This window comes from Osmerus eperlanus, chromosome 5 (genome assembly GCF_963692335.1).
Source record: "Osmerus eperlanus chromosome 5, fOsmEpe2.1, whole genome shotgun sequence".
In the NCBI taxonomy this organism is placed as follows: Eukaryota; Metazoa; Chordata; class Actinopteri; order Osmeriformes; family Osmeridae; genus Osmerus; species Osmerus eperlanus.
The window spans coordinates 2,119,488-2,146,756 of record NC_085022.1 but is presented as its reverse complement, the minus strand read 5'-3'; the positions used below and the strand labels follow the sequence as shown (position 1 = coordinate 2,146,756).

The 27,269-nt window shown below is 47.1% G+C and overlaps 3 protein-coding genes across 4 annotated transcripts in view; 1 reads left to right on the top strand and 2 right to left on the bottom strand.

The window, feature by feature from the left end:
- Positions 1–27,269, bottom strand: part of LOC134020774 (E3 ubiquitin-protein ligase AMFR-like) — a 343,986-nt gene that overhangs the window by 287,984 nt on the left and 28,733 nt on the right. The gene's annotated exons all lie outside the window — the stretch shown is intronic.
- The window catches only part of immp2l (inner mitochondrial membrane peptidase subunit 2), an 88,744-nt gene that overhangs the window by 55,339 nt on the left and 6,136 nt on the right, over positions 1–27,269 (top strand). For both annotated transcript variants that reach the window (XM_062461031.1, XM_062461033.1), the window contains exon 4: positions 24,963–25,028. In XM_062461031.1, the coding sequence (XP_062317015.1) occupies positions 24,963–25,028 (66 nt within the window). The remainder of the gene's footprint in view (positions 1–24,962; positions 25,029–27,269) is intronic.
- lrrn3a (leucine rich repeat neuronal 3a) lies at positions 13,968–22,645 on the bottom strand. Its single transcript, XM_062461009.1, has 2 exons — positions 22,572–22,645; positions 13,968–16,931 (listed from the first exon to the last, which is right to left on the bottom strand). Exon 2 carries the CDS (start codon positions 16,576–16,578, stop codon positions 14,479–14,481), a length of 2,100 nt encoding a protein of 699 aa, XP_062316993.1. The 5' UTR covers positions 16,579–16,931; positions 22,572–22,645; the 3' UTR covers positions 13,968–14,478.

The window sequence follows — 27,269 nt, the reverse complement described above, 5'->3', positions numbered from 1 at the left end:
GCAGAGGACTGCAGGTTTTCACTTAGCGTGGAGAAACTAGTCATGGGACAGAAGCCATCTGTACCTCATAGAGATGCTTCTGCTGTTCATCAGCAGCACAGTGCCAACATGACTTCATACAAATGGGTTTTACACCGACATCTTGTTAACAACTGTACCTGAACCTTTGAACAGTGGAGAGACTTCACAGAGGATTTTGTAATAAGGAACGTAAACGTATTTAGATTTTTAACCCGTATTATTATGAAAGTCTTTGTAATTGAGTCCAAACTAACTGTTGAGAACATTAGTTGTTTTCTTAGAGTAGCCTATACCACTCAATGGGAGAAAAGGATTTGCTCGCCCCCAAAAGTACACCCTGAACCCAATGAGCTGAGAGGAGTCGTTGCTCCATCGATCCCAGGGGCATTTACCCAGTACCAGACTTCACAGCAGAACAGACGGCCATTGATCTAAGCTGTGGTTACGTAAGGTGACAAATCGAATACTGCACAATGCTGAGGTATCCTTTAGATTGGACCAGCATATTAGAGCTGGCCGCTCAGTTTCTCTTCCAGGACTGACTTTGGCAAGACTTTCCAGCTGCCACTGCATTCACAGCTGATGAGATTCTGGGATGGTTCGGAGTGTGTGTGTGTCTGTGTGAACCTCACTTCAAGACAACAACAAATAAACTTCAGTTAAAGGTTCAGAAACAGCAGTGGTTGTTTGCAGTTTCAGGAAAAGGTGTGGTTGTGTGTGAATGTAAAGAGTTCTAAAACTGCTGTTTGTTAGATTTGGAAATTGTCTTGTGGAAAATTCCCAATGAAGGGGATGTTCTGAAAAAAGTGTTGGATGGGAAAACGTCTTGCGAGGGATTATTATTCTGTCTAAATTTGTGGTGTGCTTGCTATTTGTGTGGAATACCCACAGTTTTGCCTTGCGAAGGATGCAGTCATGTTTACTGTGCTTTGAACATTAGTCTCTCTCCTTGGTAGTTTTATCAATAAAGGATGGGTCTTTGCCTCAAGTGAGATAAAAATATCAAAGATGCACTTTTCCCAGAGGGAGAAATGCCTGGCTGTAGAGCAGCTAAAAGGAACTTTTACAGAAAAAGCAAAGCCACAAGAAAACAGCCACCGCTGGTCGCTTTAGAAATGTTCACTGGCGATTTACCATATACGGTGTCTTCCAGTTCAGGAAACATTCTGAATGTGCGAGTACCAAGAAGAGAGGAACACACAAAGAGAAGCCTGATAAAGGATGCTGGTGCTGCCTGGCCGTCGGGTCAGTGATGGGGGAGGTGCTGCCTGGCCGTCGGGTCAGTGATGGGGGAGGTGCTGCCTGGCCGTCGGGTCAGTGATGGGGGAGGTGCTGCTATGATGGGTGTACCTCCTCACACTTGGGAGTACAAACAGAAAGTACTCAGAGGGATATTTGATGTAATGATGAAACAGAATATAGGCAGTGCATCAGAGACTCATGGTAGCTATAGTGACTATATGTAGACAGTCTATAGTGACTATATGTAGACAGTCTATAGTGACTACATGTAGACAGTCTATAGTGACTACATGTAGACAGTCTATAGTGACTACATGTAGGCAGTCTATAGTGACTACATGTAGACAGTCTATAGTGACTACATGTAGACAGTCTATAGTGACTACATGTAGACAGTCTATAGTGACTATATGTAGGCAGTCTATAGTGACTATGTAGGAAGTCTATAGTGACTACATGTAGACAGTCTATAGTGACTATATGTAGACAGTCTATAGTGACTACATGTAGACAGTCTATAGTGACTATATGTAGGCAGTCTATAATGACCATATGTAGGCAGTCTATAGTGACTATACAGTTAGGTCCATAAATATTTGGACATTGACACATTTTTCATCATTTTGGCTCTGTATACCACCACAATGGATTTGAAATGAAACAATCAAGATGTGCTTTAAGTGCAGACTTTCAGCTTTAATTTCAGGGTATTTACATCCAAATCAGGCGACCGGTGTAGGAATTACAACACATTTGATATGTGCCCCCCCCCTTTTTAAGGGACCAAAAGTAATTGGACAATTGGCTGCTCAGCTGTTCCATGGCCAGGTGTATGTTATTCCCTCATGGGAGTTCGTTATTTCATTGACAAGGAGCAGATAAAAGGTCTAGAGTTCATTTCAAGTATGGTATTTGTGTTTGGAATCTGTTGCTGTCAACTCTCAATATGAAGTCCAAAGAGCTGTCACCATCAGTGAAGCAAGCCATCGTTAGGCTGAAAAATCAAAACAAACCTATCAGAGAGATAGCAAAAACATTAGGTGTGGCCAAATCAACTGTTTGGTACATTCTTAAAAATAAAGAACGCACTGGTGAGCTCAGCAACACCAAAAGACCCGGAAGACCACGGAAAACAACTGTGGTGGATGACAGAAGAATTCTTTCCCTGGTGAAGAAAAACCCCTTCACAACAGTTGGCCAGATCAAGAACACTCTCCAGGAGGTAGGCGTATCTGTGTCAAAGTCAAAAATTAACCCTTGTGTTATCTTCGGGTCATTCTGACCCATCAGTCATTAAGACCCACCGTCATATTGCGACAACTTTACCGCATACAAAAACAAAGTGAATCATTTTCTTTTAACCGTTGGGCTGTCTCAGACCCCCCACATTGCGAAGGTTAAAAGAAAATTATTTGTATTTGTTTTTGTATTGGGTAAAATTGGGTAAACACAACGATGGTTCGTTATGAACCTTTGGGTCATGTGACCCGAAGGCAGCACAAGGGTTAAGAGAAGACTTCACCAGAGTAAATACAGAGGGTTCACCACAAGATGTAAACCATTGGTGAGTCTCAAAAACAGGAAGACCAGATTAGAGTTTGCTAAAAAAACATCTAAAAGAGCCTGTACAGTTCTGGAACAACATCCTATGGACAGATGAGACCAAGATCAACTTGTACCAGAATGATGGGAAGAGAAGAGTATGGAGAAGGGAAGGAACTGCTCATGATCCAAAGCATACCACCTCATCAGTGAAGCATGGTGGAGGTAGTGTTATGGCGTGGGCATGTATGGCTGCCAATGGAACTGGTTCCCTTGTATTTATCGATGATGTGACTGCTGACAAAAGCAGTAGGATGAATTCTGAAGTGTTTCTGGCAATATTATCTGCTCAGATTCAGCCAAATGCTTCAGAACTCATAGGACGGCGCTTCACAGTGCAGATGGACAATGACCCGAAGCATACTGCGAAAGCAACCAAAGAGTTTTTTAAGGCAAAGAAGTGGAATGTTCTGCAATGGCCAAGTCAATCACCTGACCTAAATCCAATTGAGCATGCATTTCACTTGCTAAAGACAAAACTGAAGGGAAAATGCCCCAAGAACAAGCAGGAACTGAAGACAGTTGCAGTAGAGGCCTGGCAGAGCATCACCAGGGACGAAACCCAGCGTCTGGTGATGTCTATGGGTTCCAGACTTCAGGCTGTCATTGACTGCAAAGGATTTGCAACCAAGTATTAAAAGTGACAATTTGATTTATGATTATGTTAGTTTGTCCAATTATTTTTGGTCCCTTAAAAAGGGGGGGGGGGGGGGCAGATATAAAATGTGTTGTAATTCCTACACTGTTCACCTGATTTGGATGTAAATACCCTGAAATTAAAGCTGAAAGTCTGCACTTAAAGCACATCTTGATTGTTTCATTTCAAATCCATTGTGGTGGTATACAGAGCCAAAATGATGAAAATTGTGTCAATGTCCAAATATTTATGGACCTAATTGTATGTAGGCAGTCTATAGTGGTCAGGGAAAATACATTGTGTGACGCAGGAAAAACTATTCAGGTCCACTACAGGGATATACTTTTGATCTTTTATTCGTCCAGTTTGCTGTGTGGCTCCAGTACAGCTTTCATGAACTACATCTTTAGGATGTTCATCTCAGGCCAAGACTCCTGCTGATTGACTGATTGATTGGGGAATAATTTCTTGTTTTTGCTAACTGACGACCAAGGTTTATTGCAGATTTACAGCCTCCCTGTGAGGGGAGCTGTTGAAGATGTCAATTCTTCCAAATTGTTTTTGATTTAAAGCAGGCAGAGCGCTAGCTCATATTAGCTCTGGTCTGCTGCTCTTATCTACAGCCAGCGCTAGCTCATATTAGCTCTGATGCTGTTATCTACAGCCAGCGCTAGCTCATATTAGCTCTGCTGCTGCTGTTATCCACAGCCAGCGCTAGCTCATATTAGCTCTGCTGCTGTTATCTACAGCCAGCGCTAGCTCATATTAGCTCTGCTGCTGCTGTTATCCACAGCCAGCGCTAGCTCATATTAGCTCTGCTGCTGTTATCCACTGCCAGCGCTAGCTCATATTAGCTATGCTGCTGCTGTTATCTACAGCCAGCGCTATCTCATATTAGCTCTGCTGCTGTTATCCACTGCCAGCGCTAGCTCATATTAGCTCTGATGCTGTTATCTACAGCCAGCGCTAGCTCATATTAGCTCTGCTGCTGCTGTTATCCACAGCCAGCACTAGCTCATATTACCTCTTCTGCTGTTATCTACAGCCAGCGCTAGCTCATATTAGCTCTGCTGCTGCTGTTATCCACAGCCAGCGCTAGCTCATATTAGCTCTGCTGCTGTTATCCACTGCCAGCGCTAGCTCATATTAGCTCTGATGCTGTTATCTACAGCCAGCGCTAGCTCATATTAGCTCTGCTGCTGCTGTTATCCACAGCCAGCGCTAGCTCATATTAGCTCTGCTGCTGTTATCTACAGCCAGCGCTAGCTCATATTAGCTCTGCTGCTGCTGTTATCCACAGCCAGCGCTAGATCATATTAGCTCTGCTGCTGTTATCCACTGCCAGCGCTAGCTCATATTAGCTCTGATGCTGTTATCTACAGCCAGCGTTAGCTCATATTAGCTCTGCTGCTGCTGTTATCCACAGCCAGCACTAGCTCATATTAGCTCTGCTGCTGCTGTTATCCACAGCCAGCGCTAGCTCATATTAGCTCTGCTGCTGTTATCTACAGCCAGCGCTAGCTCATATTAGCTCTGCTGCTGTTATCTACAGCCAGCGCTAGCTCATATTAGCTCTGCTGCTGTTATCTACAGCCAGCGCTAGCTCATATTAGCTCTGCTGCTGCTGTTATCTACAGCCAGCGCTAGCTCATATTAGCTCTGCTGCTGCTGTTATCCACAGCCAGCGCTAGATCATATTAGCTCTGCTGCTGTTATCCACTGCCAGCGCTAGCTCATATTAGCTCTGATGCTGTTATCTACAGCCAGCGTTAGCTCATATTAGCTCTGCTGCTGCTGTTATCCACAGCCAGCGCTAGCTCATATTAGCTCTGCTGCTGCTGTTATCCACAGCCAGCGCTAGCTCATATTAGCTCTGCTGCTGTTATCTACAGCCAGCGCTAGCTCATATTAGCTCTGCTGCTGTTATCTACAGCCAGCGCTAGCTCATATTAGCTCTGCTGCTGCTGTTATCCACAGCCAGCGCTAGCTCATATTAGCTCTGCTGCTGTTATCCACTGCCAGCGCTAGCTCATATTAGCTCTGCTGCTGCTGTTATCCACAGCCAGCGCTAGCTCATATTAGCTCTGCTGCTGTTATCTACAGCCAGCGCTAGCTCATATTAGCTCTGCTGCTGCTGTTATCCACAGCCAGCGCTAGCTCATATTAGCTCTGCTGCTGTTATCTACAGCCAGCGCCAGCTCATATTAGCTCTGCTGCTGCTGTTATCCACAGCCAGCGCTAGCTCATATTAGCTCTGCTGCTGTTATCCACTGCCAGCGCTAGCTCATATTAGCTCTGCTGCTGTTATCCACTGCCAGCGCTAGCTCATATTAGCTCTGCTGCTGTTATCCACTGCCAGCGCTAGCTCATATTAGCTCTGCTGCTGTTATCCACTGCCAGCGCTAGCTCATATTAGCTCTGCTGCTGCTGTTATCTACAGCCAGCGCTTAATGGCTACATCCAACAAAGTCGGAAGTCTCCAGTTCCAGATTTGGAATCCAGCTTTAATGAAATCCCCAGGCCTTCACTTGTGGAAACGTTCACATTTGTCTTATTCAAGTTTGCTTGCATCTCTGTGAACATCTGACATGTATTGTGTCACACAAAGTATTGAATAAGCTTGTAGTTTACATATTCAAGGAGTTTGAAAACCGTTGGACTTCACTGAGCAGATGTCAGAGTTAGTTGTTGGAGCACACACACACTGACACAGTCAGACACACACTGACACACACACACTGACAGTCAGACACACACTGACAGTTAGACATACACTGACACACACTGTGTATTTTTTATTGTTCTTACCTAAGCAGGCAGACAGTGTTTAAAACGTTTCTTTGAAACACTTCTCAGTTTGAACCGTTGTGCAACTAGGGGCCTGCACAGACCCTGTCCCAAAGAGCTTTTAAGTACACACACACAGACACACTCGCACAGACACACACACACACAGAGGGACTCCGGTTTGCGCATTTGCAATTCAAAACATTTAAATACCCGATTAGTGCTAAATGCAATTATTGTCATTAGGATTGGTGTGGCCTGTGTTTTTTGGCTGTGATCTGTCCTAATTTGGTGGATTTGTCTTATCTGAGGTTTTGGAGAGCCAGCTGGTGAGAGGGGGTGATGAGGACGGAGGGAGAGTGAGAATGCGGGGTTGATGAACATCAAACAGTCGACAGCACAGCCGATGCCTTTTGTACTTGACTAGATTAGAGGAGGATAATGGAGTCAGGCTGTATGAAGCTGATCAGATGGGTGCATGTCCTGCATACAGGCAGAAGAGAGGAGGTCCAGTCTAGTCCAGTTACTGAGGGAAGATGTTTGGAACAGACTCGGGTGGGATAGTAGCAGCAGAACTGCAGATGTTGTGACGTGCAGCCATGATTAGATTCAAGCTCTCTACAAGCATGGGAACCCCTTTCCCATATGACCCCCAGCTCTGAAAGCACGGCCAGGATGCATGCTAAAAGAAGACTTCAGGCACAAAAATCTGTGCATTTATTACATATTTAGAACAGTGTTTACCCAATACTGTCGGCACTGAAAAACATCTATGTATAGCCTCTCTTAAAAGCCTGGCTTATGACCAAAAAGCTGCCCTTACAAAAACAGCCTGTAGACTCATGACTCAAAGCAGTTTTCAGAGCTAGTGTAAACGTGTTTGCTTTAGATAGAACCGACGGCCGAAGGACTGCAGAACCTCACTAACAAGTTAGGATGAAGTCAACTTAGCGTCATGAATGACCTGTAGACAGAGATCAGAAAAAATATATAAAAAGATGGCCATCAATAATGGTTTGACGTAGCATCCAAGTGATTTCCTGTAACTTGTATTATGTGGGCTTGACGACACCGGCCAACGTTGGTTCTGTAGTAATGAGTACCTCGATGCGTGTGTTTGGTGGGATGGGACCCCCCCTTTCCCCAGACAAGCCTGCCTTCATTTCCTCTAATCTGCCTCTCACCTCGGCTCACAGCTATAATCACAGCGCTAGGAGGAAGCTTCCGTTTAAATGAACCAGCTTACCGGGTCATTAGAAGAAGGTAAATTATTCATTATGGAATGTGTAATCATAGAGAAGCCTTTGGTGGTGTCGCCGTGAATGCCACGGTGCAGCGGAGGATAAGGGAACTCAGAAGCCTCCTCTGAGACCCGGCCACGCCCATGGACGCTGGCGGGAGCCGCGAACACAGAGGGGTCCTGAGAGGAGAGTGAGTGTTGGGGAATATGGAGGTGATGAACTCCCAACTCTCCTTGTAGCTTCACGTGTGTGGCTCTTGAAGCGAGCATGTGGTCAGAAAGGCAGTAATTAAAAAGGTGACAAAAAATGATTGAATACTGTTTTATAGATCAGAATTTCTGCAATTTTACAGACTCGTACAGTTTATAGAGTCATTCAAATCTAATAGTAAAACTGTGTTCATTTAACAGACGCTTTTATTCAAAGCGACTTACACCTCTCGATCTCCAGTCAGTTGCTCCACCACTGAGCCGAAGCCATCTCCTGTGGCCAAACCAGGCCTCATTACAGATCTCACTAGACTGTACATGCTACAGAAACACATAAATTCACTGCAGTTCATTAAACGTTCCTTGGCCACATATGAAGTAATCCTTAACGGCGTAAAGAGGCTCCAATCATTTTTGATGGCTGTGATAGATAAAAACGAAGCTCTGGCACCATCCCTGCTGGCAGAGGAGCCAGTGGAGGAGCCAGTGGAGGAGCCAGTGGAGGAGCCTGGCCTCTGTCTCTGCCCGTAGTGTCTTATTGATGTGGTTTCGCAGTGAGTGCTCGGGGGTTCTTCCCTCTCTCACAACTCCAGACTGACACATGGAAGCTGCCAAGTCTCTGCTCTTCTTTTCATCGGTACAGAAGTAAACGTCAGCGTGGCGCTCTGCTGTTTCCTGCGTCCTGGGGGAGGCTGCCGAGGCACTTCCTCTGCATGGCTGCTTGTCATCCCTCACAACCTCCCTGGCTGCTGCTTGTCATCCCTCACAACCTCCCTGGCTGCTGCAGCAGTCATCCCTCACAACCTCCCTGGCTGCTGCAGCAGTCATCCCTCACAACCTCCCTGGCTGCAGCAGTCATCCCTCACAACCTCCCTGGCTGCAGCAGTCATCCCTCACAACCTCCCTGGCTGCAGCAGTCATCCCTCACAACCTCCCTGGCTGCAGCAGTCATCCCTCACAACCTCCCTGGCTGCAGCAGTCATCCCTCACAACCTCCCTGGCTGCTGCAGCAGTCATCCCTTACAACCTCCCTAGCTGCAGCAGTCATCCCTCACAACCTCCCTGGCTGCTGCAGCAGTCATCCCTCACAACCTCCCTGGCTGCAGCAGTCATCCCTCACAACCTCCCTGGCTGCTGCTTGTCATCCCTCACAACCTCCCTGGCTGCTGCAGCAGTCATCCCTCACAACCTCCCTGGCTGCTGCAGTCATCCCTCACAACCTCCCTGGCTGCAGCAGTCATCCCTCACAACCTCCCTGGCTGCTGCAGCAGTCATCCCTCACAACCTCCCTGGCTGCTGCAGCAGTCATCCCTCACAACCTCCCTGGCTGCTGCAGTCATCCCTCACAACCTCCCTGGCTGCTGCAGTCATCCCTCACAACCTCCCTGGCTGCAGCAGTCATCCCTCACAACCTCCCTGGCTGCAGCAGTCATCCCTCACAACCTCCCTGGCTGCAGCAGTCATCCCTCACAACCTCCCTGGCTGCTGCAGCAGTCATCCCTCACAACCTCCCTGGCTGCAGCAGTCATCCCTCACAACCTCCCTGGCTGCTGCTTGTCATCCCTCACAACCTCCCTGGCTGCTGCTTGTCATCCCTCACAACCTCCCTGGCTGCTGCAGCAGTCATCCCTCACAACCTCCCTGGCTGCTGCAGCAGTCATCCCTCACAACCTCCCTGGCTGCTGCAGCAGTCATCCCTCACAACCTCCCTGGCTGCAGCAGTCATCCCTCACAACCTCCCTGGCTGCAGCAGTCATCCCTCACAACCTCCCTGGCTGCTGCTTGTCATCCCTCACAACCTCCCTGGCTGCTGCAGCAGTCATCCCTCACAACCTCCCTGGCTGCAGCAGTCATCCCTCACAACCTCCCTGGCTGCTGCAGCAGTCATCCCTCACAACCTCCCTGGCTGCTGCAGCAGTCATCCCTCACAACCTCCCTGGCTGCTGCAGCAGTCATCCCTCACAACCTCCCTGGCTGCTGCAGCAGTCATCCCTCACAACCTCCCTGGCTGCTGCAGCAGTCATCCCTCACAACCTCCCTGGCTGCTGCAGTCATCCCTCACAACCTCCCTGGCTGCAGCAGTCATCCCTCACAACCTCCCTGGCTGCAGCAGTCATCCCTCACAACCTCCCTGGCTGCTACTTGTCATCCCTCACAACCTCCCTGGCTGCAGCAGTCATCCCTCACAACCTCCCTGGCTGCTGCTTGTCATCCCTCACAACCTCCCTGGCTGCTGCTTGTCATCCCTCACAACCTCCCTGGCTGCTGCAGCAGTCATCCCTCACAACCTCCCTGGCTGCTGCAGCAGTCATCCCTCACAACCTCCCTGGCTGCAGCAGTCATCCCTCACAACCTCCCTGGCTGCAGCAGTCATCCCTCACAACCTCCCTGGCTGCTGCAGTCATCCCTAACAACCTCCCTGGCTGCTGCAGCAGTCATCCCTCACAACCTCCCTGGCTGCTGCAGCAGTCATCCCTCACAACCTCCCTGGCTGCTGCAGCAGTCATCCCTCACAACCTCCCTGGCTGCTGCAGCAGTCATCCCTCACAACCTCCCTGGCTGCTGCAGCAGTCATCCCTCACAACCTCCCTGGCTGCTGCAGCAGTCATCCCTCACAACCTCCCTGGCTGCAGCAGTCATCCCTCACAACCTCCCTGGCTGCTGCAGCAGTCATCCCTCACAACCTCCCTGGCTGCTGCAGCAGTCATCCCTCACAACCTCCCTGGCTGCTGCAGCAGTCATCCCTCACAACCTCCCTGGCTGCTGCAGCAGTCATCCCTCACAACCTCCCTGGCTGCTGCAGCAGTCATCCCTCACAACCTCCCTGGCTGCTGCAGCAGCCGGTAAGACTGCAGGAGCAGCCGGTAAGACTGCAGGAGCAGCCGGTAAGACTGCAATACGTAGCTCAGGCTCTCTGTGGGGCCCATCGTATCAGCCCCTGCAGCTCTGGAAAACGAACCCTGGGAGATTCTAGAACATCTAGTAGCAGTGCATCCTGGGAAGGGGAGCTTTGGGATTGGGGGATTACAGTGAACCCACCCACCCCCCCACACACACACACGTGTATATTAATAAGCAGTACTTTGGGGGGCATGTTTGGGGCAATACTGAATGATGAAATCACACAAATCCTTGATATGGGATCACGCTGTCACCCGAGTTGTTTTAACTTAATGGGCCTTTGAATGGAAACATCATCACTTACAGCCCCAGGGTGCAGTTAGCTGAGGGTTAGATACATGTGAATCTTTCTATTTTTACTTACTCTAAGCCACAACGAGCAGCTCTGGCCTAAATGCAAAATGTGCGTAATGGGGTAATAATTCAGAAGCAGAGCATTTTTGCAGCACTTAGGGGAACTTTTCGTTCTCTTTTTGTAGTATAGATTTTCTTGTTGTTTCATGTGGTAAATGACGGCAGAGGAATTGTCCCAGGGGAAACATGGTAATAGGAGTTATTTGTTAACTTTAATCAGAGGTCATTAGATTGTGTATTTTGTGGAATATCCCAATGGACGACACAGCAGGTACGATACAAGGACCATGAAACAATATAAAAGTCTATTAAGATTTCCTTATGTGTTGATGTTGTATTTGGCCCATGGGGGTATTTCTTTATCAGAGGCTCATAATAGACAGATGCATTACCTTTCTCTCGTATTCTTTCCCCTTGATATGTCTCCTTTCTTGGACAGACTAGGCCTCCCTCACAACTCTGAACCCAATCACAGCGCAGGCTCTCCCTCTCTGACCTGCACCATACTCTTCTTATCATCTTTACAACACATAGTGCACTGCACCCCCTCTCTCTCTCTCTCTCTCTCTCTCTCTCTCTCTCTCTCTCTCTCCCTTCCTCTTTTTCTTTGTCGTCAAAAGAATAGTACAGAACTATAAAGGGAGAGAAGAGCGTAGATACCTTGCAGCTGGAAGGAATCTGGGTGTGTAGAATGCCTGCATTGTGTGGGCTAACCAGTGGTGTCTGTCTGTTCAAGAATATTCTTTAGAATAATATTTTATAATGTAATAAAGCACTGAGTCTATGAAGATGGCTATCAAGATGCTCAAGCAAGTATTAAGGAGACAGCCCTTCTGTATAGTGTATTGGTCTATTTTGTATTTTGTTATTCTCAAGTGATTGTGGAAAAGATTTGAATGGAAATAGGACTTCATGTTTGGAATGCTAACCATACTGTAGCTTCCTAAATAATGTTGCCTAGCAGTTTCAAAATCCCTTTGCGACAAAGTCTGTCACTTTAAATGATTGTATTCTAGTTGCAAAATGTGCAAGCAACCAAATACTAACCTTGGAGATCCATGAAAAGAATGACTAATTGGTTTTGTATGGAGGAAAACTGGGAGCTAATTTCCACATTCTCCCTGGACCTGGCTATTCAGTTCATCATGTGCTGCCTATTTGCCTTGCACAATATTAATGACAAAGCGCATGGTACATCAGTGAACAAATTATCAGGAAGTTGATTGTGTGGGTGTACTGAATGTCTGTTAACTGTTTGTTCAGGAGTTCTGTGTGTGTGTGTGTGGATGTAGACGGTTACTAGTCAACACTGCTGTGATTAAGCACACCACACACACCCCCTGAAATGATGTGAACTAGATTCCCTGGCCGCCCGTGTCTGGTATCTCCGTGCGTGAAAGGTCTACTGTTACGATGCCCCCTGAAGAGGTCTACTGTTACGATGCCCCCTGAAGAGGTCTACTGTTACGATGCCCCTGACTCAGCCTGTCTGAAGGAGAACACGTCAACGGAAAGCAACCTCAATTTATAACTGAATTAACACATTTCATGGCCCTAGATAGCGCCAAATTAATAACTGAGAGCAGCCTTGTATTGGAAAGTGTTTGCATGGGTGAAACATTTATAAGATGTGTCTATTATTATTTTGTTTCCCTGATTGGATTCTATCCTGAGGCAAAGTTTTCCCTTGTCGGGAGGAGCAAAATGGAGTTCAAACTGTGTAGACAGGGTATGATCGAGTCTGTGTGACGACGCCTCAAAGGTCCGGCCCGTTTTCCAGGAAATCCACTCTTTCAAGTGAAACTTGGATCCTGATAACCCAGCAAACACAGGGCACTCCACAGGAGTTTTAGTGAGTTTTTCTGGGAGTTTTTCCTTGTCTTCCCTGAGGGTTTAGGTTGGTTGAGGGGCAGTTCTATGGGTGTATGTGAAGCCCTCTGTGACATGCTTGCGTGTAAAAAGGGCTATACAAATACATTTTGATTTGATTTGAGGCTATGTCTCTCATGACGATTCCTAACCAGCCATCTTGCCCGGTACCCAAAAATATGCCACACATCAATAACATCAGCAGGACAGATGTTCAGGGCGTCAGCCGTCATGTGACTGACTTCCAGCACTTTGTCCTCATTTTGCGCTCCATTTGTCTCCTTCCTCTCCTGGTTCGATGGGAAGTGTTTAACAAACGAGCCAAAAAGTTGCTGAGCTGTTCCTGCAGCGGCGCCCGTGTCTCGCCAGGGTCACGGAGGGAGAGGGAACGTTCCGGCAACACGTTCCTGCTGACCCACTCACTACCTGTGCTCTAATGGGTCATATTTTAGCTCCCTTGGCGGTGACAAATGGCCACACTCTAAAAGCCCTGTCCAAGGTGCTGAAACTCTGTTGATATATGGCTCAGTCCTCTTGATAAATGCCCCCCATCAGTCCGAATGTGAAGCCGATTCATCACCTCAGTGAGGTTTGTGTTGGGAATCCATATTGGATTTTTAATGAAGGAGAATATAATGCAATTCTAATTCAATAGGGTCTCCAATGCCATGCCCACACACGTACAGTGTTAACGCACGTAAGCACACACGCACACTCACTCACTCAGTTACACACTCCTTCCCCCTGATTGGCAAAACACGTCATCCTGCTTGAGATTGCATTTTTGTAACAATGTTAAAATGTCCGCCTTCAAGGGCAGCCCTAGTAATTGTGTTTGTCCACAACACAGTGTTCCTCTTGTATGGTTTAGACAGTGATATAGAAAGATTTATGGTTTTTGAATTTATGAATTCTAACCTTTTTTTGGGGGGGGGGACAACTGGATTTTACAGCTAGGGCCTAAGTCCTTATTTGAAAGCAGTACAGTGCCATATTCATCTTTGTACTGCCAAGCTGCTTTTCGGACAATATGGCGACTCAATGTGAGAGTAAACATTACCTTTCAGTTAGAAGACAGCATACGTTTTTCTTTATGAAAAAGTGTATTTGATCATAAAATGTTTTACATCATAGTTCATGTTATTGTATACTATTCTAACAAGTTTTCCCTTTTTTATAAACTCTACAAGTAGAATTCTGTTACGTATGGCCCTTCAATGTTACACAGCACGTATAAGTTTCCTTGCGACCCACAAAGACATCTCCACAAGCGGTTATAAATCACGGTAGAAGAACAGACAAAATAGTCTTTGTGCTGCTTTATTCCAGTCGCACCGCATGAATGACCAGTAGCCACGTATATCAATTTAGATACTTGTCTGTGAAAGATCTGCTGCAATGACACACATTTTGTATTAGAAAATAGTCTTTAGTCTGGTTTTAGCTGGTTACATAGTTATGCATGAACCCTACCGGAATCCACCCTGTCAAATTCACCGATCAGGTGTCCTTTCAAATGTCTCGAAAAGAGGGCACATCAATCAAATGCTTGTGTCCATCTCTCTTCCATGATGTCCTAATCCAGTGCATTCATTTCCATGACCAAGGTTGTTGCTCACATGGAATGGTCTGGAAAGTCTACTACCGTTGCCCTAACCTTGACACCAGAAACACCCAGTCCTGAGAGAGAGGAAGATGAACCATCATTAGGACCTAGCAGTGACTCAGCCTGATCCTCTATCAACTTCCTGTAAAAGAACTGGCTACGCAGAGATGTGTAGATGACAGAAAAAGCCACGGCGACCACCACGAAAAGCACAGCGCAGACACTCATCACTATGGTGTCCCAGTTCTCACTGCTGTCAACAGGGTCTTCCAGTCCTTTAGTGGTGACATTGACACAGTCCCTGTAGCCTCCCAGCTGTCTGCTTGTCACCTCCACACATACCCTGTACTGGGTGGAGGGTCTCAAGTGAGCCAGCCGGTACTCTTTCACATCAGAAGGAACCCTGGCGGTAAACGCCATGGAGCGGTGGTTAACGTGGGCGGTCATGTACCACTTTATATTAAAAACAAAACCACCAGGGTTATTCCAGGACAGTAAAACAGAACGAGGCTGCACGGACTTGGTGTCCAGCCGCAAAGATTGGTTCGAAGGTTTGGGAAAGTATCCGTCCACCACCACCAAGACGGATTTCAGGTCTGCGCCGACAAGATTGTGAGCGACGCAAGTGTACAGGCCGGCCTCATGGGCACCAGCATCATGGATGTCGAAGGTCCCCTCTGGGTGCATGTAGTACTTATCAGACACGCTGTTGGGCAGCACCCTGAGCCCAGTCGGCGTGACCCAGTAGATTTCGGGCTCCGGTTCTCCAAACGCCCTGCAGTGCATCGTCACCTGACCCCCTTTCCTGATGGCCATTCGATCCGGAAGGCTTCCGGACGAGATGAGCGGAAGGCAGATCTCCGTCATCTCCCTGAAGTGCACCTGTCGGACGTGCTGGCCCTGGTACTCTGGGGGCTCAGCACAGAACAGCGAGTCAGGCTCCATGAAACGGACTCCGGTCCTGTTCATGTTGATCCAGCGGACGACGCAGTCGCAGCGGATGGGGTTGCTGTGCATGCTCACCTCCCGCAGGTTTGGCAGGGACTCCACGGTCCTGCGGTGCAGGGCGCTCAGGGCGTTGCTGTTCAGCATCAGCGTCTCCAGCCGGGGCAACTTGTAGAAGGCGTCCGGGTGGATGTAGGACAGTTTGGGGTTGTTGGTGGCCTCGATCTTGGTTAGTTCGGGTAAGTTGCTCAGTGCGAAACCGTCGATGCACACCAGCTCCGTCATGCTGTTGACGCCCAGCTCCTTGAGGTGGATCATGTCCGCAAAGTCCCCCTTCTGAATCCGCTCGATCGGGTTCTTGTTTAGATCCAGGAACTTCAGATTTTCTGCCCGTTTTAGGGCGGCCCGTGGAACCTTTTCAAACAAGTTGTCAAAGAAGGAGATGCTCTCCAAGTTCTCAAGGCCCACCAGAGTGTTGTCCGGGATCTCTGACAGATTCATCCTGGCGAGAACCAAGCTACGGAGGTTGACCAGAGGCTTAAAGTTCATGTCAGACAGCTGGAGAACGGGGTTTTCTCCGATCATGAGGATCTCCAGGGTGCGAAGAGGCTGGAACCACTCCATGTTGATGGCCCTCAGTCGGTTGGAGTTCAGATGCAGGCGTAAAAGTCTCCCTAACCCTTGGAAGGCCCTGGGACTGATGGAGGAGATCCGGTTGTGGTTGATGTAGAACTCCTGGAGGTTGGGCAGGGAAGGGATGCAGCTGTCCGACAGGGTCTGGACGCAGTTCTCCTCCACGTGCAGCGACAGCAACTGGGGAAGAAGCCCCAGGCGGACACTGCTCAGGGACGAAATGTTGTTCTGGGACAAGTCGATCTCTGTGATGTTGACCAGGTAATCCAAGGGTTCTTCCACATTGATGATGTTGTTGGTCTGTAACAACAGTACCTGTGTATCGGATGGCAGTTTTCTTGGCAGCGTTGCAAGGCCCAAGTCATTACAGTCCACTGTGGGAGCCTCTGAGTACATAGAGCTGGGAGAGAACCAGGGTCGTGTCTCACATCGACACAAATCAGGGCAATGAGAACCCTCCTTAGAGGCCAAAACAAAAGCAGTCAGAGCTAGCTCGGCTAACAAACAAACCACAAACGCCGTCTCCTTCATCTTGGCCCCCTATTCCCTTCAGCTAGTAATTGGTCCTTATGGAGTCTGCTGTTAGCACTGTTAACTTCACAAATAAAGGCTCATTTGTTACTGCTGAGAGACGGAGTGGATTTCTGCTGACGCCTGGTCCCTAAAGATTTGGCCCTGTTGTCTTGCCGTCCTTGGCAACGAGGAGCAACCTTTTGATTTAGCCTGTGCCAGGTTGTCATGCAAGCTGGATAGTGAAGGTCACTGTGTCCTTCAGAGAGAGGGTCTGTGGACTTTGGGAAAGAAGAAATGATCTGTCTTCATCTGGAGATGAGTCACTTTGTCTTCCATTGTTATTAGCCACTGTCAGCGCTGTCAATTTTCATCTGGAAAAAGAGATGAGGAAAAAGAAGAAAACAAACATTCAGTACAACCTGGGGTTATTGAGAAACACAGGAATATTGGCTTTTAGGAATATCGAGCTCCATTCATGTTCATTTCATTTTATGGCTTTCCCCTCCATATCAGCGTCATGTTATGATTGACTTGACCTTATGTATATTATTTGGCAGTTTGTGACTAATAATTACACTTTGAATCATTTAAAATTACTGAAAGGATAGAGATCCGTCTTAGAAAGTGTGTTTGAATTAGTTTGACAGTCCAGTAAAATAAAACTGGCAGCATCCCAAAATGGAACAAAACAAAACAAGTCAGAATAGCAAGTTTAGAAAATCCAAAACATCAGGACCCTTCCAGCGTCGCCACAGACCTCCTAATCAACAAGCTTGAGACCCTAAGTCTTTACCGAAGAGAACCATCAAGGAATCACGCCACCTCGAGATTTTTGAATCGGCCAAAAAATATCTCTGAAACTTGCTACAGGTGTTTAGTTGTGACTCTACAGCCCTCCTGCATAATGGACATGCAACTGGATTAAAGATTCACACAGGCGAGAGGTTACTTGTCAGGTGTGCTTGTGTCGACTGCTCATATTGATATTTGTATTAATATGTGACGTTGAGGGCAGAAGGTATGGCTGTGTGTTGGATGGTAGATGAAGCTGTCGGCGAGGCTATCAGAGCAGGCTTGTGATGGATACTGGTTATGACAGAGCCGGCCAACAGCAGCCAGTCAAGATGCACAGCTGGGATCAAGTTGTCAAAAATCATTTTTATTTGTGTTCTTGCTTGTTTTTTATTTGCTGGTTTTCCCCTTAAATATCTGTGGTCCAGCTTTAAGACATTCCATCTACACCTCCTTCAGAAACGAGCAGATGAGCAATTTATTTTTTATGTAAAATGTACGGTTGTTATTAGTATGTGTGAGAGTATGACACTCTTGATGCAGTGCTTGATATTGTTTGCATTCATCATTGCCCGGTCCCCAGTGTTCAGGTTTTTATGTGTAAACCATTAAAACTGGGAGGGGGGGTACATGGTCATTGCCCTGGTGGAACTGTATGTGTTTTATTCATGGAAATCACAGCAATATACAGGATGTATGGAAAAAGAACGTGCATATTTATGAAGAGAAAAAGATTGAATCGTAAATACTGAACATGCTTTTTCCTTGATGTAGTCAACTCCCCAGAAGCTCACACAAGTTAATTTAATGTATTCTGTTTGCTTTCACGACACTTATGCTCATTTTCCTTTTATTACTTAACGCTGGGACCCAGCAGTGACTTGACTCACATCTTGTTTGCACACTATTAGATCAAATTGATATTTTAGTGGAGGTATTTTCAACCAACATGTTATAAATAAAGTTGATGTATCTGCTGTCATGGGAATGCTGTAGAATGTATGTAGAAACAGTTTGATATGTTATGTAGCAAAACTTTTAAATACTGCTTTGCAGTCCTGTCTTAAAGTTCAGTTTCTCTCTCTTTAGCGTCAAGTTTTTGGTTTTTAGCAATACCTATTCTATAATACCTGCTATACTTTATATGCTTATTTCTGTTTACTTGTGATTTAGTCACTGGAGTTGCAATTTGAGTCTGTATAATCCTAACTCAATGCTGCGGTTGGATAATACAACTTGAAAGCACTAGAATCTGTTGTTGCTGTAATATTTCTTCGCTTTATTGAAAGGTGTTGAAATGGTTTCAGCACCAGAGTAACTTAGACTAAACAAATGTTTGTCTTTTTTAAACAACTTGGTTACTCAGGGTCTTAACATGGAAAGCCAGAGTCTATGGTATCAGAAAAGGACTCATTGTGTGAAGGAGTCCAGGAAGTCAACCTCTATAGACTCATTTGGGTTGTGGAAGCTGTCCACCTCTTAGGAGATAGTGTGTTGGGTTCCCATCACTTCAACCTACACACTGCTATCTCTGCATCTTAACTCTTACACATAAAAAAAACCCTGTATTTAGTTTATTATTTAGTTTAACTGCGGGTAGAAGTCCTCCTGTAGTAACAGACACGCGAGCTAAAGTGGTGAAAATCTGTCCATTTCCGTTCAGTTTAACCCCTCGACGGTGCGTGCTGGGGGCACTTTTTTTAAGTGCTGAATATTGACATTCTCCAAATGGATTAGGAGGGTCCAAACATGAAATATTTGTGTGTTCATTCCTATGGTGTAACATGGCCGGCCTATAAGAGCATTTTACGGTCCTCCTCTCCTAATGTGCCAGACGTCTCATAAAGTGGCCCCATTCCACCATGTTTAATTCACCAGCTGAGAGTGTAAAGCAGGCTGTCCCTGCCACACTCGCAGCCACCCAGCCACCCAGCCTGCCTGCCTGCCTGCCTGCTGGGTGGTTGGGTTGGGTTGGGGTTGGGGTTGGGTTGGGTGGAAGTCGTGAAGAATGGGAGATGACACCACTGTCACATTATCCTGGTATTGTGACAAAGCCGAAAGACCCCAGCCTTGTCCATTCTGCGAATCGAGCCTAAAGAATCCTTCCGTCCAGGCTGGGGAGCTGGATGTAGGACGAGAGCTTGTTTACCAGTGTGACAAACAAAATGGAAGGTGTATATTGTGACCACTTAAGACCTGCTGAGGACAAAGTGATGTTTTATTTGTGCCTTAATGTACCCTGGACAGCTACATTTCTTGTGATGCAATCCCTTTATGAGTGTCCAATGTTATTCACGTCCTGCTGTGGCTATGAAAGGCTTAAGTGCTGCACTTTGCAGAGGAAACCCTACATGCAGTTACTTAGATGTGGGAAAATATAGCCTTATGTTCCCATCCACAGATGCGTAAATCCTGTATATGTAAAAAGACTGCAAATGTGTATATATAAGATACAGTACTGTGCAAAACTATTAGGCACAAATACAAATTCAAAAAAAGTAAATCAAAAATGCTTTTAGAAATAATCAAATAAAATAAGAAATTCCTTAACATTGCACTTTTATATTGCTGCATAAATACAGACTCCCAAAAAACGCATGTTGATTTGTTTTGGTCCCTAACACTTTCTAAGACTATGTGACTATTGTTTTGGGAAACAATGGTCACAGGAACATCGCGCAACTCACTTGTGAAATACGGCGTGTTTCTGCTTACTACTTACAGCTGCAACATAAACCGTCTGTGAACGCCTGTGCTGTAGTGTAACAACTCAGAACCGCCTGGACCACCTATCCCCCAAGAGAATTATCGATTCTCTATCTCTCTCCTTGTATCTCTCTCACTTTCTTCCCTCCCTCTATCTCTCGCTCTCTTCACCTCTCTTCTTCTCTTCCACATCTTTTCTTTCTCACTCTCTCATCACCTATCCGCTCTCGTGTCGCATGCTAGTCTTAACTACATAAGAGGTCATGACGTTGGCCTCGTAGGGGGGATGTCAATGGAGTGAGCCAACTTACCCCCTTCTCCCAGCCCTCCCAATCCCCCCCTCCATTGATTTACCATTAAATCTGTCTAAGCTAAAACTGTGCTTTCAGCAGGGACCCTACCGTCTTCGTGTTCCCCTCAATTGAACCGGTGACACGGCCCCAACACCCACTTTCGGGTCCTCTGCCACCCACCCTGCAGCCACACAACCTGCATTACTGATGCTAGCCCGGTGCCTGGCATTAGCTGTATGGCTACATTCATTAGCACGGCCCACTGTGTGGCTCACATCCATAATGAAATCTGGAGAGGAGCTCTTCCCCCTACATCTGCTCCACACCGCCTGCAAATAAGCAGCGAGTCAACAATTAATTAGGGATCGATGTTAAGCTGTCAGAACCCTCCGGCTTAGCACCCCCGCTCCCGCTTCACCCCGCTCACCGGCTTTTGACTGTTCTGGAAGACGCGCTCCTCCCCATATAGGTAACCATGGCCTGTCTGTTGATTGATGATGTTGCTGGTGTGCCTATACGCCAGGGTCGTATGCTGTAAGTAGGCTACAGGATGGGGGGCACTTTTGTGCTCGTATTTTTGTTTTTTTTGTTAACCTTGAACAATTAAGACTATAATCAAGACAGAATGATGCAGAGGTAGCTATGACACACATTCACCGGGAACAAATGCTGTTTTAGGTGACACTTTATTCACAACGTTTTTGTAGAGGAACCTGCATGGTTCTACAGTGCTGAAAAACACACAATCATTCCCAGGTAAGAGGTGCAGCCAGGGATGAGTTTTCCCCGGTGTATCAAATCAATCTTTGTTTAGCAGCCCTGGAGTCGCGTGTGCTGTGCTATTGGTATTCTCAGCGTTGCGTGTCGACTCGGCCTGTCACAGAGTGTGGATTGGCAGGAAGTATTTTGAAATTCTACTGTAGTTATTGGTCCATAACCAATTTGAGCTGCTGTTTCTTCTAAGCATAAATTGTTGACTGCTTTGTAGTGAAGCACCGTAAGCGAAACGGTCGTCTTTTTAATCAAGACACACTGATTCATCCCATTACATTGCAAAAATGTCATCTTAACCATGAGAATAGGAAATTGGCGTATTAGTTGTTGGACCCTTGAGAAATAATGACTGTTTCAAACTCTCCATCGCTGGCGCTGATTTAGCACGATATTATGCATTTTTGCTGGCAATAAAAAAAATATTTTACTGTAGCGTAATTTACCACAGGAATGTGCTGTTATTCCCCCTCGTTGTATTTGACCCCATTGAGAAATTTTGTTAAAGTGCTAAACTAGGTCTGCACTCTAAAGACGCCTCTGTGAGATGTTGTTAATTATGAACAAGACCTAAATACAGTCACAGTGATGAGGAGCGGGAGGGAGAGGGGGAGGGAGAGGGAGAGGGGGAGGGAGCGTGTTCTGGTAAATTAGGCAGGCAGTGGTGGGAATATCTATTCCTCTGGTTTGGGGAGACTTCCCTGCATCCCAACCCTACGATGCTCAGCTCCTACTGACCTTTTTGTACTCATCATTACATTCCCAACAGGAAGGAGAATATTACTTTCCTCCCCTGTGTTTGTTCACTGTTGAGTCATACAACAGAACCGTGTGAGACCATGCACAATTTGTCAGCCGTGCTTTCACCAAAGACCTATAGGAATTATTTCCCTTCAGGTGAACTTGTTGAAATCATATTTTTTTGTTATTATTGTTGTCAATGCATTTGTATTTTGTTTTATTTTTATTTTGACCTCAAGGCTACAAGTGGACTGCATACCTTGACTGTTTTTTTTTTCTCCTCCAAGACCAGTAGTCTTTCTCCCAGTGAAACCTGTAGAGCATTTCTTCAGATAACACTGCCCCTCTTCCCCTCAAGCTACAAACAGCCAGATCTCCCTGTCAGTTTCAGAGAGCGACAGCTCATCCCTGAGAGGGACCTGGGAGATGCAAGGCAGCCCTGGCTCTTAAACATCCGCAGCCTTCACCGTTTCATCCAAACCTGCGACAAAATCCCTGTCTTGAACAGCCTTGCCTCGCTCTCAGCCAAGCTTCCCACATCACCGCAGGCTGTGCCTTCTGCTAACTCCTCACACACACACACACACCAAGCTGTGCTCAAGGACTACCGCAGTGCCACATGAAAGAATCATCCACGGCCCTCCAACACAGTGCACATGAGTCATAGCCACAGGAACAGACCAGATACGAGAGCCGCCTAACTCTTACCTATGTGTCCCAGCACCCTGACTCCCGGAGCAGCAGGTATTCCTCGCATGGCTGCAGCAGTGCCCCTCAGTCCGGTGCCCGTCCGGCCAAACAGCGACACACACTCGGGCAGCAGAAGCCTCTCCTGTCCCGTGTATCTCCAAGAACGTGCGTCTTCTTTCCCCGTTCGCCACGATACTGAGGACGAGAGAGCGAGATGGAGAGAGAGAGAGAGAGAGAGAGAGAGAGAGAGAGAGAGAGAGAGGGAGAGGGAGAGATGGGTAGCTTCAGCTCCAGTCCTGTTCCACTGCGCGTGTGTGTGTGTGTGTGTGTGTGAGAGAGAGAGAGAGAGAGAGAGAGAGAGTGCGAGGGAGGCAGAGAGAGAGGGTTGAGGTGGAGGGGGAGGGAGGGAGTTTAAGTGTGACTCTCCTGGTTGTGTCTGTGCCTGCTAAAGATGCGTGGTGCGGAGCAGTGCAGAGGGGCGGGCGCCTCGCTCGCTTTCTCCCTCCTCTTCAGCGTAGTTTGAGATCAGATCACTCAGCTGATCAACCATCACTCTGTCCCACTGCTGCCTGCCCCTTCGCCATTAATGACTACACACTCACAAACACACGCCCACACGCACGCACACATAAAGCCTCCCCTGAGACAGGCCAATCACTGTTCAGCTCCCGGGCTCTGTTCTGGGAGCTGCGGGTGAGTGTGATTGGCTGAGCTGCCTGTCAATCAGTCATGATCCCCTGTATGCCGGAGGCAGAGAGAGAGGTGGGAGGGAGGGAGGGACGAGCAGGGGATGAGCAAGAACAAATGTGTGTGTATACGTGGTAGAGAGGGGGAGGAAGGGAGTCATTCTGTGTGTGTGGGAGGGGAGGGGAGGGGAGGGGAGGGGGGAGGGAGGGGGTCAAAGAGAGTGAGCGAGGGAGGGAGGGAGGGAGTCAGAATGGATGTGGCTTCTTATTAAGACTGGCGTTTGTGTTTGATTCTCCCAGGGTTTGAAGGCAACGTTTAACAAACTGCAGTTTCTCAGGGTCATTATTCAATGCCTTTGTGTAAAGGTCCCTCATTTGGCTGGAGTCGTTCCGCCTGCACCCCTCTGTGTGTTTGGCTCTCTGCTCCCCTGACATCCTGACGTCTTTCACAAACCAGTGGATATGAAAGAAGCCCAAGAATGATTATGCCAGTCAAACTATTGATCGTAGCCTCAGAAAAAGGAAACGCACAGAAAACCAACACATCTTTACGACACGGCTGATTCACCGGACTATCGTCAATATCAAATTAACATTGTCTCCTGGCAGCAACAACTTGCTACCACTGTCCCTGGCTGGCTGCTAACACACTAGTCTTTTATGTATTCACTCATGAATGAAGTCATTGGCATGACATTTACGACTGTGGAATTGATGAAGTGAACGTAGCAGCAGTTCGACGGGGTTTACTGCTAGCATAAAAAAAGAGAGTTTCTTCGGGAGTCTTCTGCTGCAGCACTGTTTGAATCACCCCAAGGTGTCTCCATTCACCTGCTGGGAAGCTTCAGAGATGGAGCGATACAGGAAAGAAAGAAGGGATATAGAACAGAAGAAGAGAAGAAATCCTTATCTTTACCCCTTCGGGATCATACTGCAGTCTTTCCTTCATAGCTAATGAAAATCATCACTCATCGCAGGGAAAGTACAGTGTTCTGGATAAGCAAAGTGTTGTCGATGGTCTTTTAAAAACGGGGCCATACATAGAGTAGCATGACCTTTTGTTCATCTGCAAAGCTCTAACACACACACACACACACACACACACACACACACACACACACACGTCCCTCCTGCAGTGACACAAACACCTTATCTCACTTAAAGTAAATGTCTTGAAATCCTGTTGGAAGTGACAAAGCTGAGGAAAGCTCTCTAGTTTTTATCGTTTATTATTTCCTAATTCCTGGAATTTTTTTGTTAGGCCTGTTGGGCCTGACACCAAGAAATGTAAATGTTTAAATCATATAAGCCTGGTTCTGTATGTGTTGCTTGTCGTTTACGCTACATTGTTTTTCAATGTTTTTTGGCATTGTGTAATATTGAAGGGAACCACTTCAAAAGGACCCTCGTCTCAACGTAACCCTTGTTAGCATAAAGGAGAAGTTAATTACTAAAAACAAACATGCAGTGTTTAAAAGGATTGCTGCGGTCTGACCCTTAGAAGGAAAGAAGTCGTTTCATAGTTCATAGAACATACAACAGCTGCAGATTAACAGAGGGAAACAAACTGATGTTCAGAGAGGGATCAGAACTGACTCAGACCCTTTTTAAAGACAGAAGACATTGACGTACAGTCACAAGCTCTTTTACCTGGGTTGGGTTAGGTGAATTCTGTGTTTGCAGTGGCTTGTTATGAGCTGAGAAATGTTTACTGCCCCCACAGGTCCCCCAAGAACCCCCAACAGAAGATTATCAAGCGGGTCATTGCCCTGGAGGGAGACTTCATCAAGTAGGTTTACCAACACCCTCCTCCCACAACACACCAATCATAACACACACTGTTCTGTAGTCCCTGGTCATGTGTTGGAGCGTGTTAAACCTATGACCTGTGCTAGAACCCTTATAATGTTATTGTTTGCCCTCAGGTCAGAGAGCTGTAGCAACATTGTGCTGAACTTGTCCAACCAGACAGCTTCCTTTCCCCCTGGACAGTCCTACATGTTCAACTAGCAATGAACAGCCCTCGTGAGCTAGCGCCGAAACTCAAACCACTTTCGGTTGAGATAATGCGAAGAAACAAATGAAAAACACATGCAGTCGTATATTTTACGAGCTCATTAATCTCCTTAATTTATGACAGTTGGTAACAGAAGTGTCTAAATACTGCATTTGGCTGACGGGGGTGAGTCAGCCCAGATTGTCCTCCTTCAAGGTGACACTGTCACGCTCGGATATAGCCCCTCTGATGGCTGTGAAGAATTGATTACCATTGTGACGGTTTTATAAGAAAGGGGGAGAGAGAGGGAATTGGCCTCCAATGGCTATTATCTCTGTTCTCTATCAAAGGGCGGGTCATCCACAAGAGTGCCTTTTGAAGCGTCCAATTTTACAAGGCTGGGCTAATGACTCCAGCCAATGTCACTGATGGAAATATGTCAGCACCATAGCAGCTTTGATGACTCTTCTGAAGGTTACTTTTATTTGCGCCTTGATGTGGTGTTCCAGTTCACACTGTCTTGATACGTATCATTAGAAAATCCGGCACTCAAACCCGATCAGTCAGCTTTAAGTCAGCTTATCATGGCAGGGTTATTCCAGAACTTTCAACTGAAGTCAGATACACGCAGAATCACTAAAGCAAGTTTTTGAAACATCGCCAAACTTTTCGGTTAATATGTGAAATGCGTTCTGAAGAAGTCTCTTATTTTACCTTATTGCTGTGAAAGTACCAAGTCAATGAAGTCAATTGCCAAGTACAAGTTCCAGACAAAATCTAAGTATTTATGACAGATTTGTAAGGTGCAGGTGTCTGATACACTCAAGCTGAGCATCTCAGAGGACTGGACCAAAAATACAGGAATGAAGGGCAGTTAAATAGCTTTAGCAAACAGCATAATGACAGTTTCCGTGATACAAGCAACAGCGGTAGCTCGATGTGTGGCTCTGTGTCGCTCTGGGATCTCTCTGCTCTGATTGGACAGTGTGAGCATCAGGCAGAGGCGGGTGTCACATCGCATAACATATTGTCGCCATGTAATTCATCCTGGCAACTATTTGTGATGGGCGCCACTGAACAAATTACAGGTCACCAGCCGGGGAGGGGATGAATAATTAACATGGCTTTGATGGCTTTACTGGCAGAGACACTGAAACGAGGCTGGCAGGCTGGTTGGCCGACTATATGATTGGCTGGCTATATCGCTGGCAAGCTGGCTGGCTGGCTATATGGCTGGCTGGCTGGCTATATGGCTGGCTGGCTATAAGGCTGGCTGGCTATATGGCTGGCTGGCTATATGGCTGGCTGGATGGCTATATGGCTGGCTGGCTATATGGCTGGCTGGCTATGTGGCTGGATGGCTGGCTATATGGCTGGCTGGCTGGCTATATGGCTGGCTGGCTGGCTATGTGGCTGGATGGCTGGCTATATGGCTGGCTATGTGGCTGGCTGGCTATACGGCTGGCTGGCTATTTGACTGGATGGCTATTTGGCTGGCTGGCTATATGGCTGGCTGGCTATATGGCTGGATGGCTGGCTGGCTATATGGCTGGCTGGCTGGCTATATGGCTGGCTGGCTATATGGCTGGCTGGCTATGTGGCTGGATGGCTGGCTATATGGCTGGCTGGCTGGCTATATGGCTGGCTGGCTATGTGGCTGGATGGCTGGCTATATGGCTGGCTGGCTATGTGGCTGGATGGCTGGCTATATGGCTGGCTGGCTATACGGCTGGCTGGCTGGCTGGCTATATGGCTGGCTGATTGGCTGGCTGGCTATTTGACTGGATGGCTATTTGGCTGGCTGGCTATATGGCTGGCTGGCTATATGGCTGGATGGCTGGCTGGCTATATGGCTGGCTGGCTATTTGGCTGCCTGTTTTCCTGTGGGACAACCTGGCATAAATCACATCTAGGGTTTTAATCTAGCAACACACGCGGATCTGAGTCTGGGGGCTCCCAGTGTGCTGTGACAGGCTCTCCTCTCAGTCCAGCCTCTCTCAAGACACTCCAACTCCTGGCACGTTTCACAGAGCC

Excerpts from the sequence above, each read along its gene's own strand:
- lrrn3a (XM_062461009.1), bottom strand. The coding sequence starts at position 16,578 with ATGAAGGAGACGGCGTTTGTGGTTTGTTTGTTAGCCGAGCTAGCTCTG.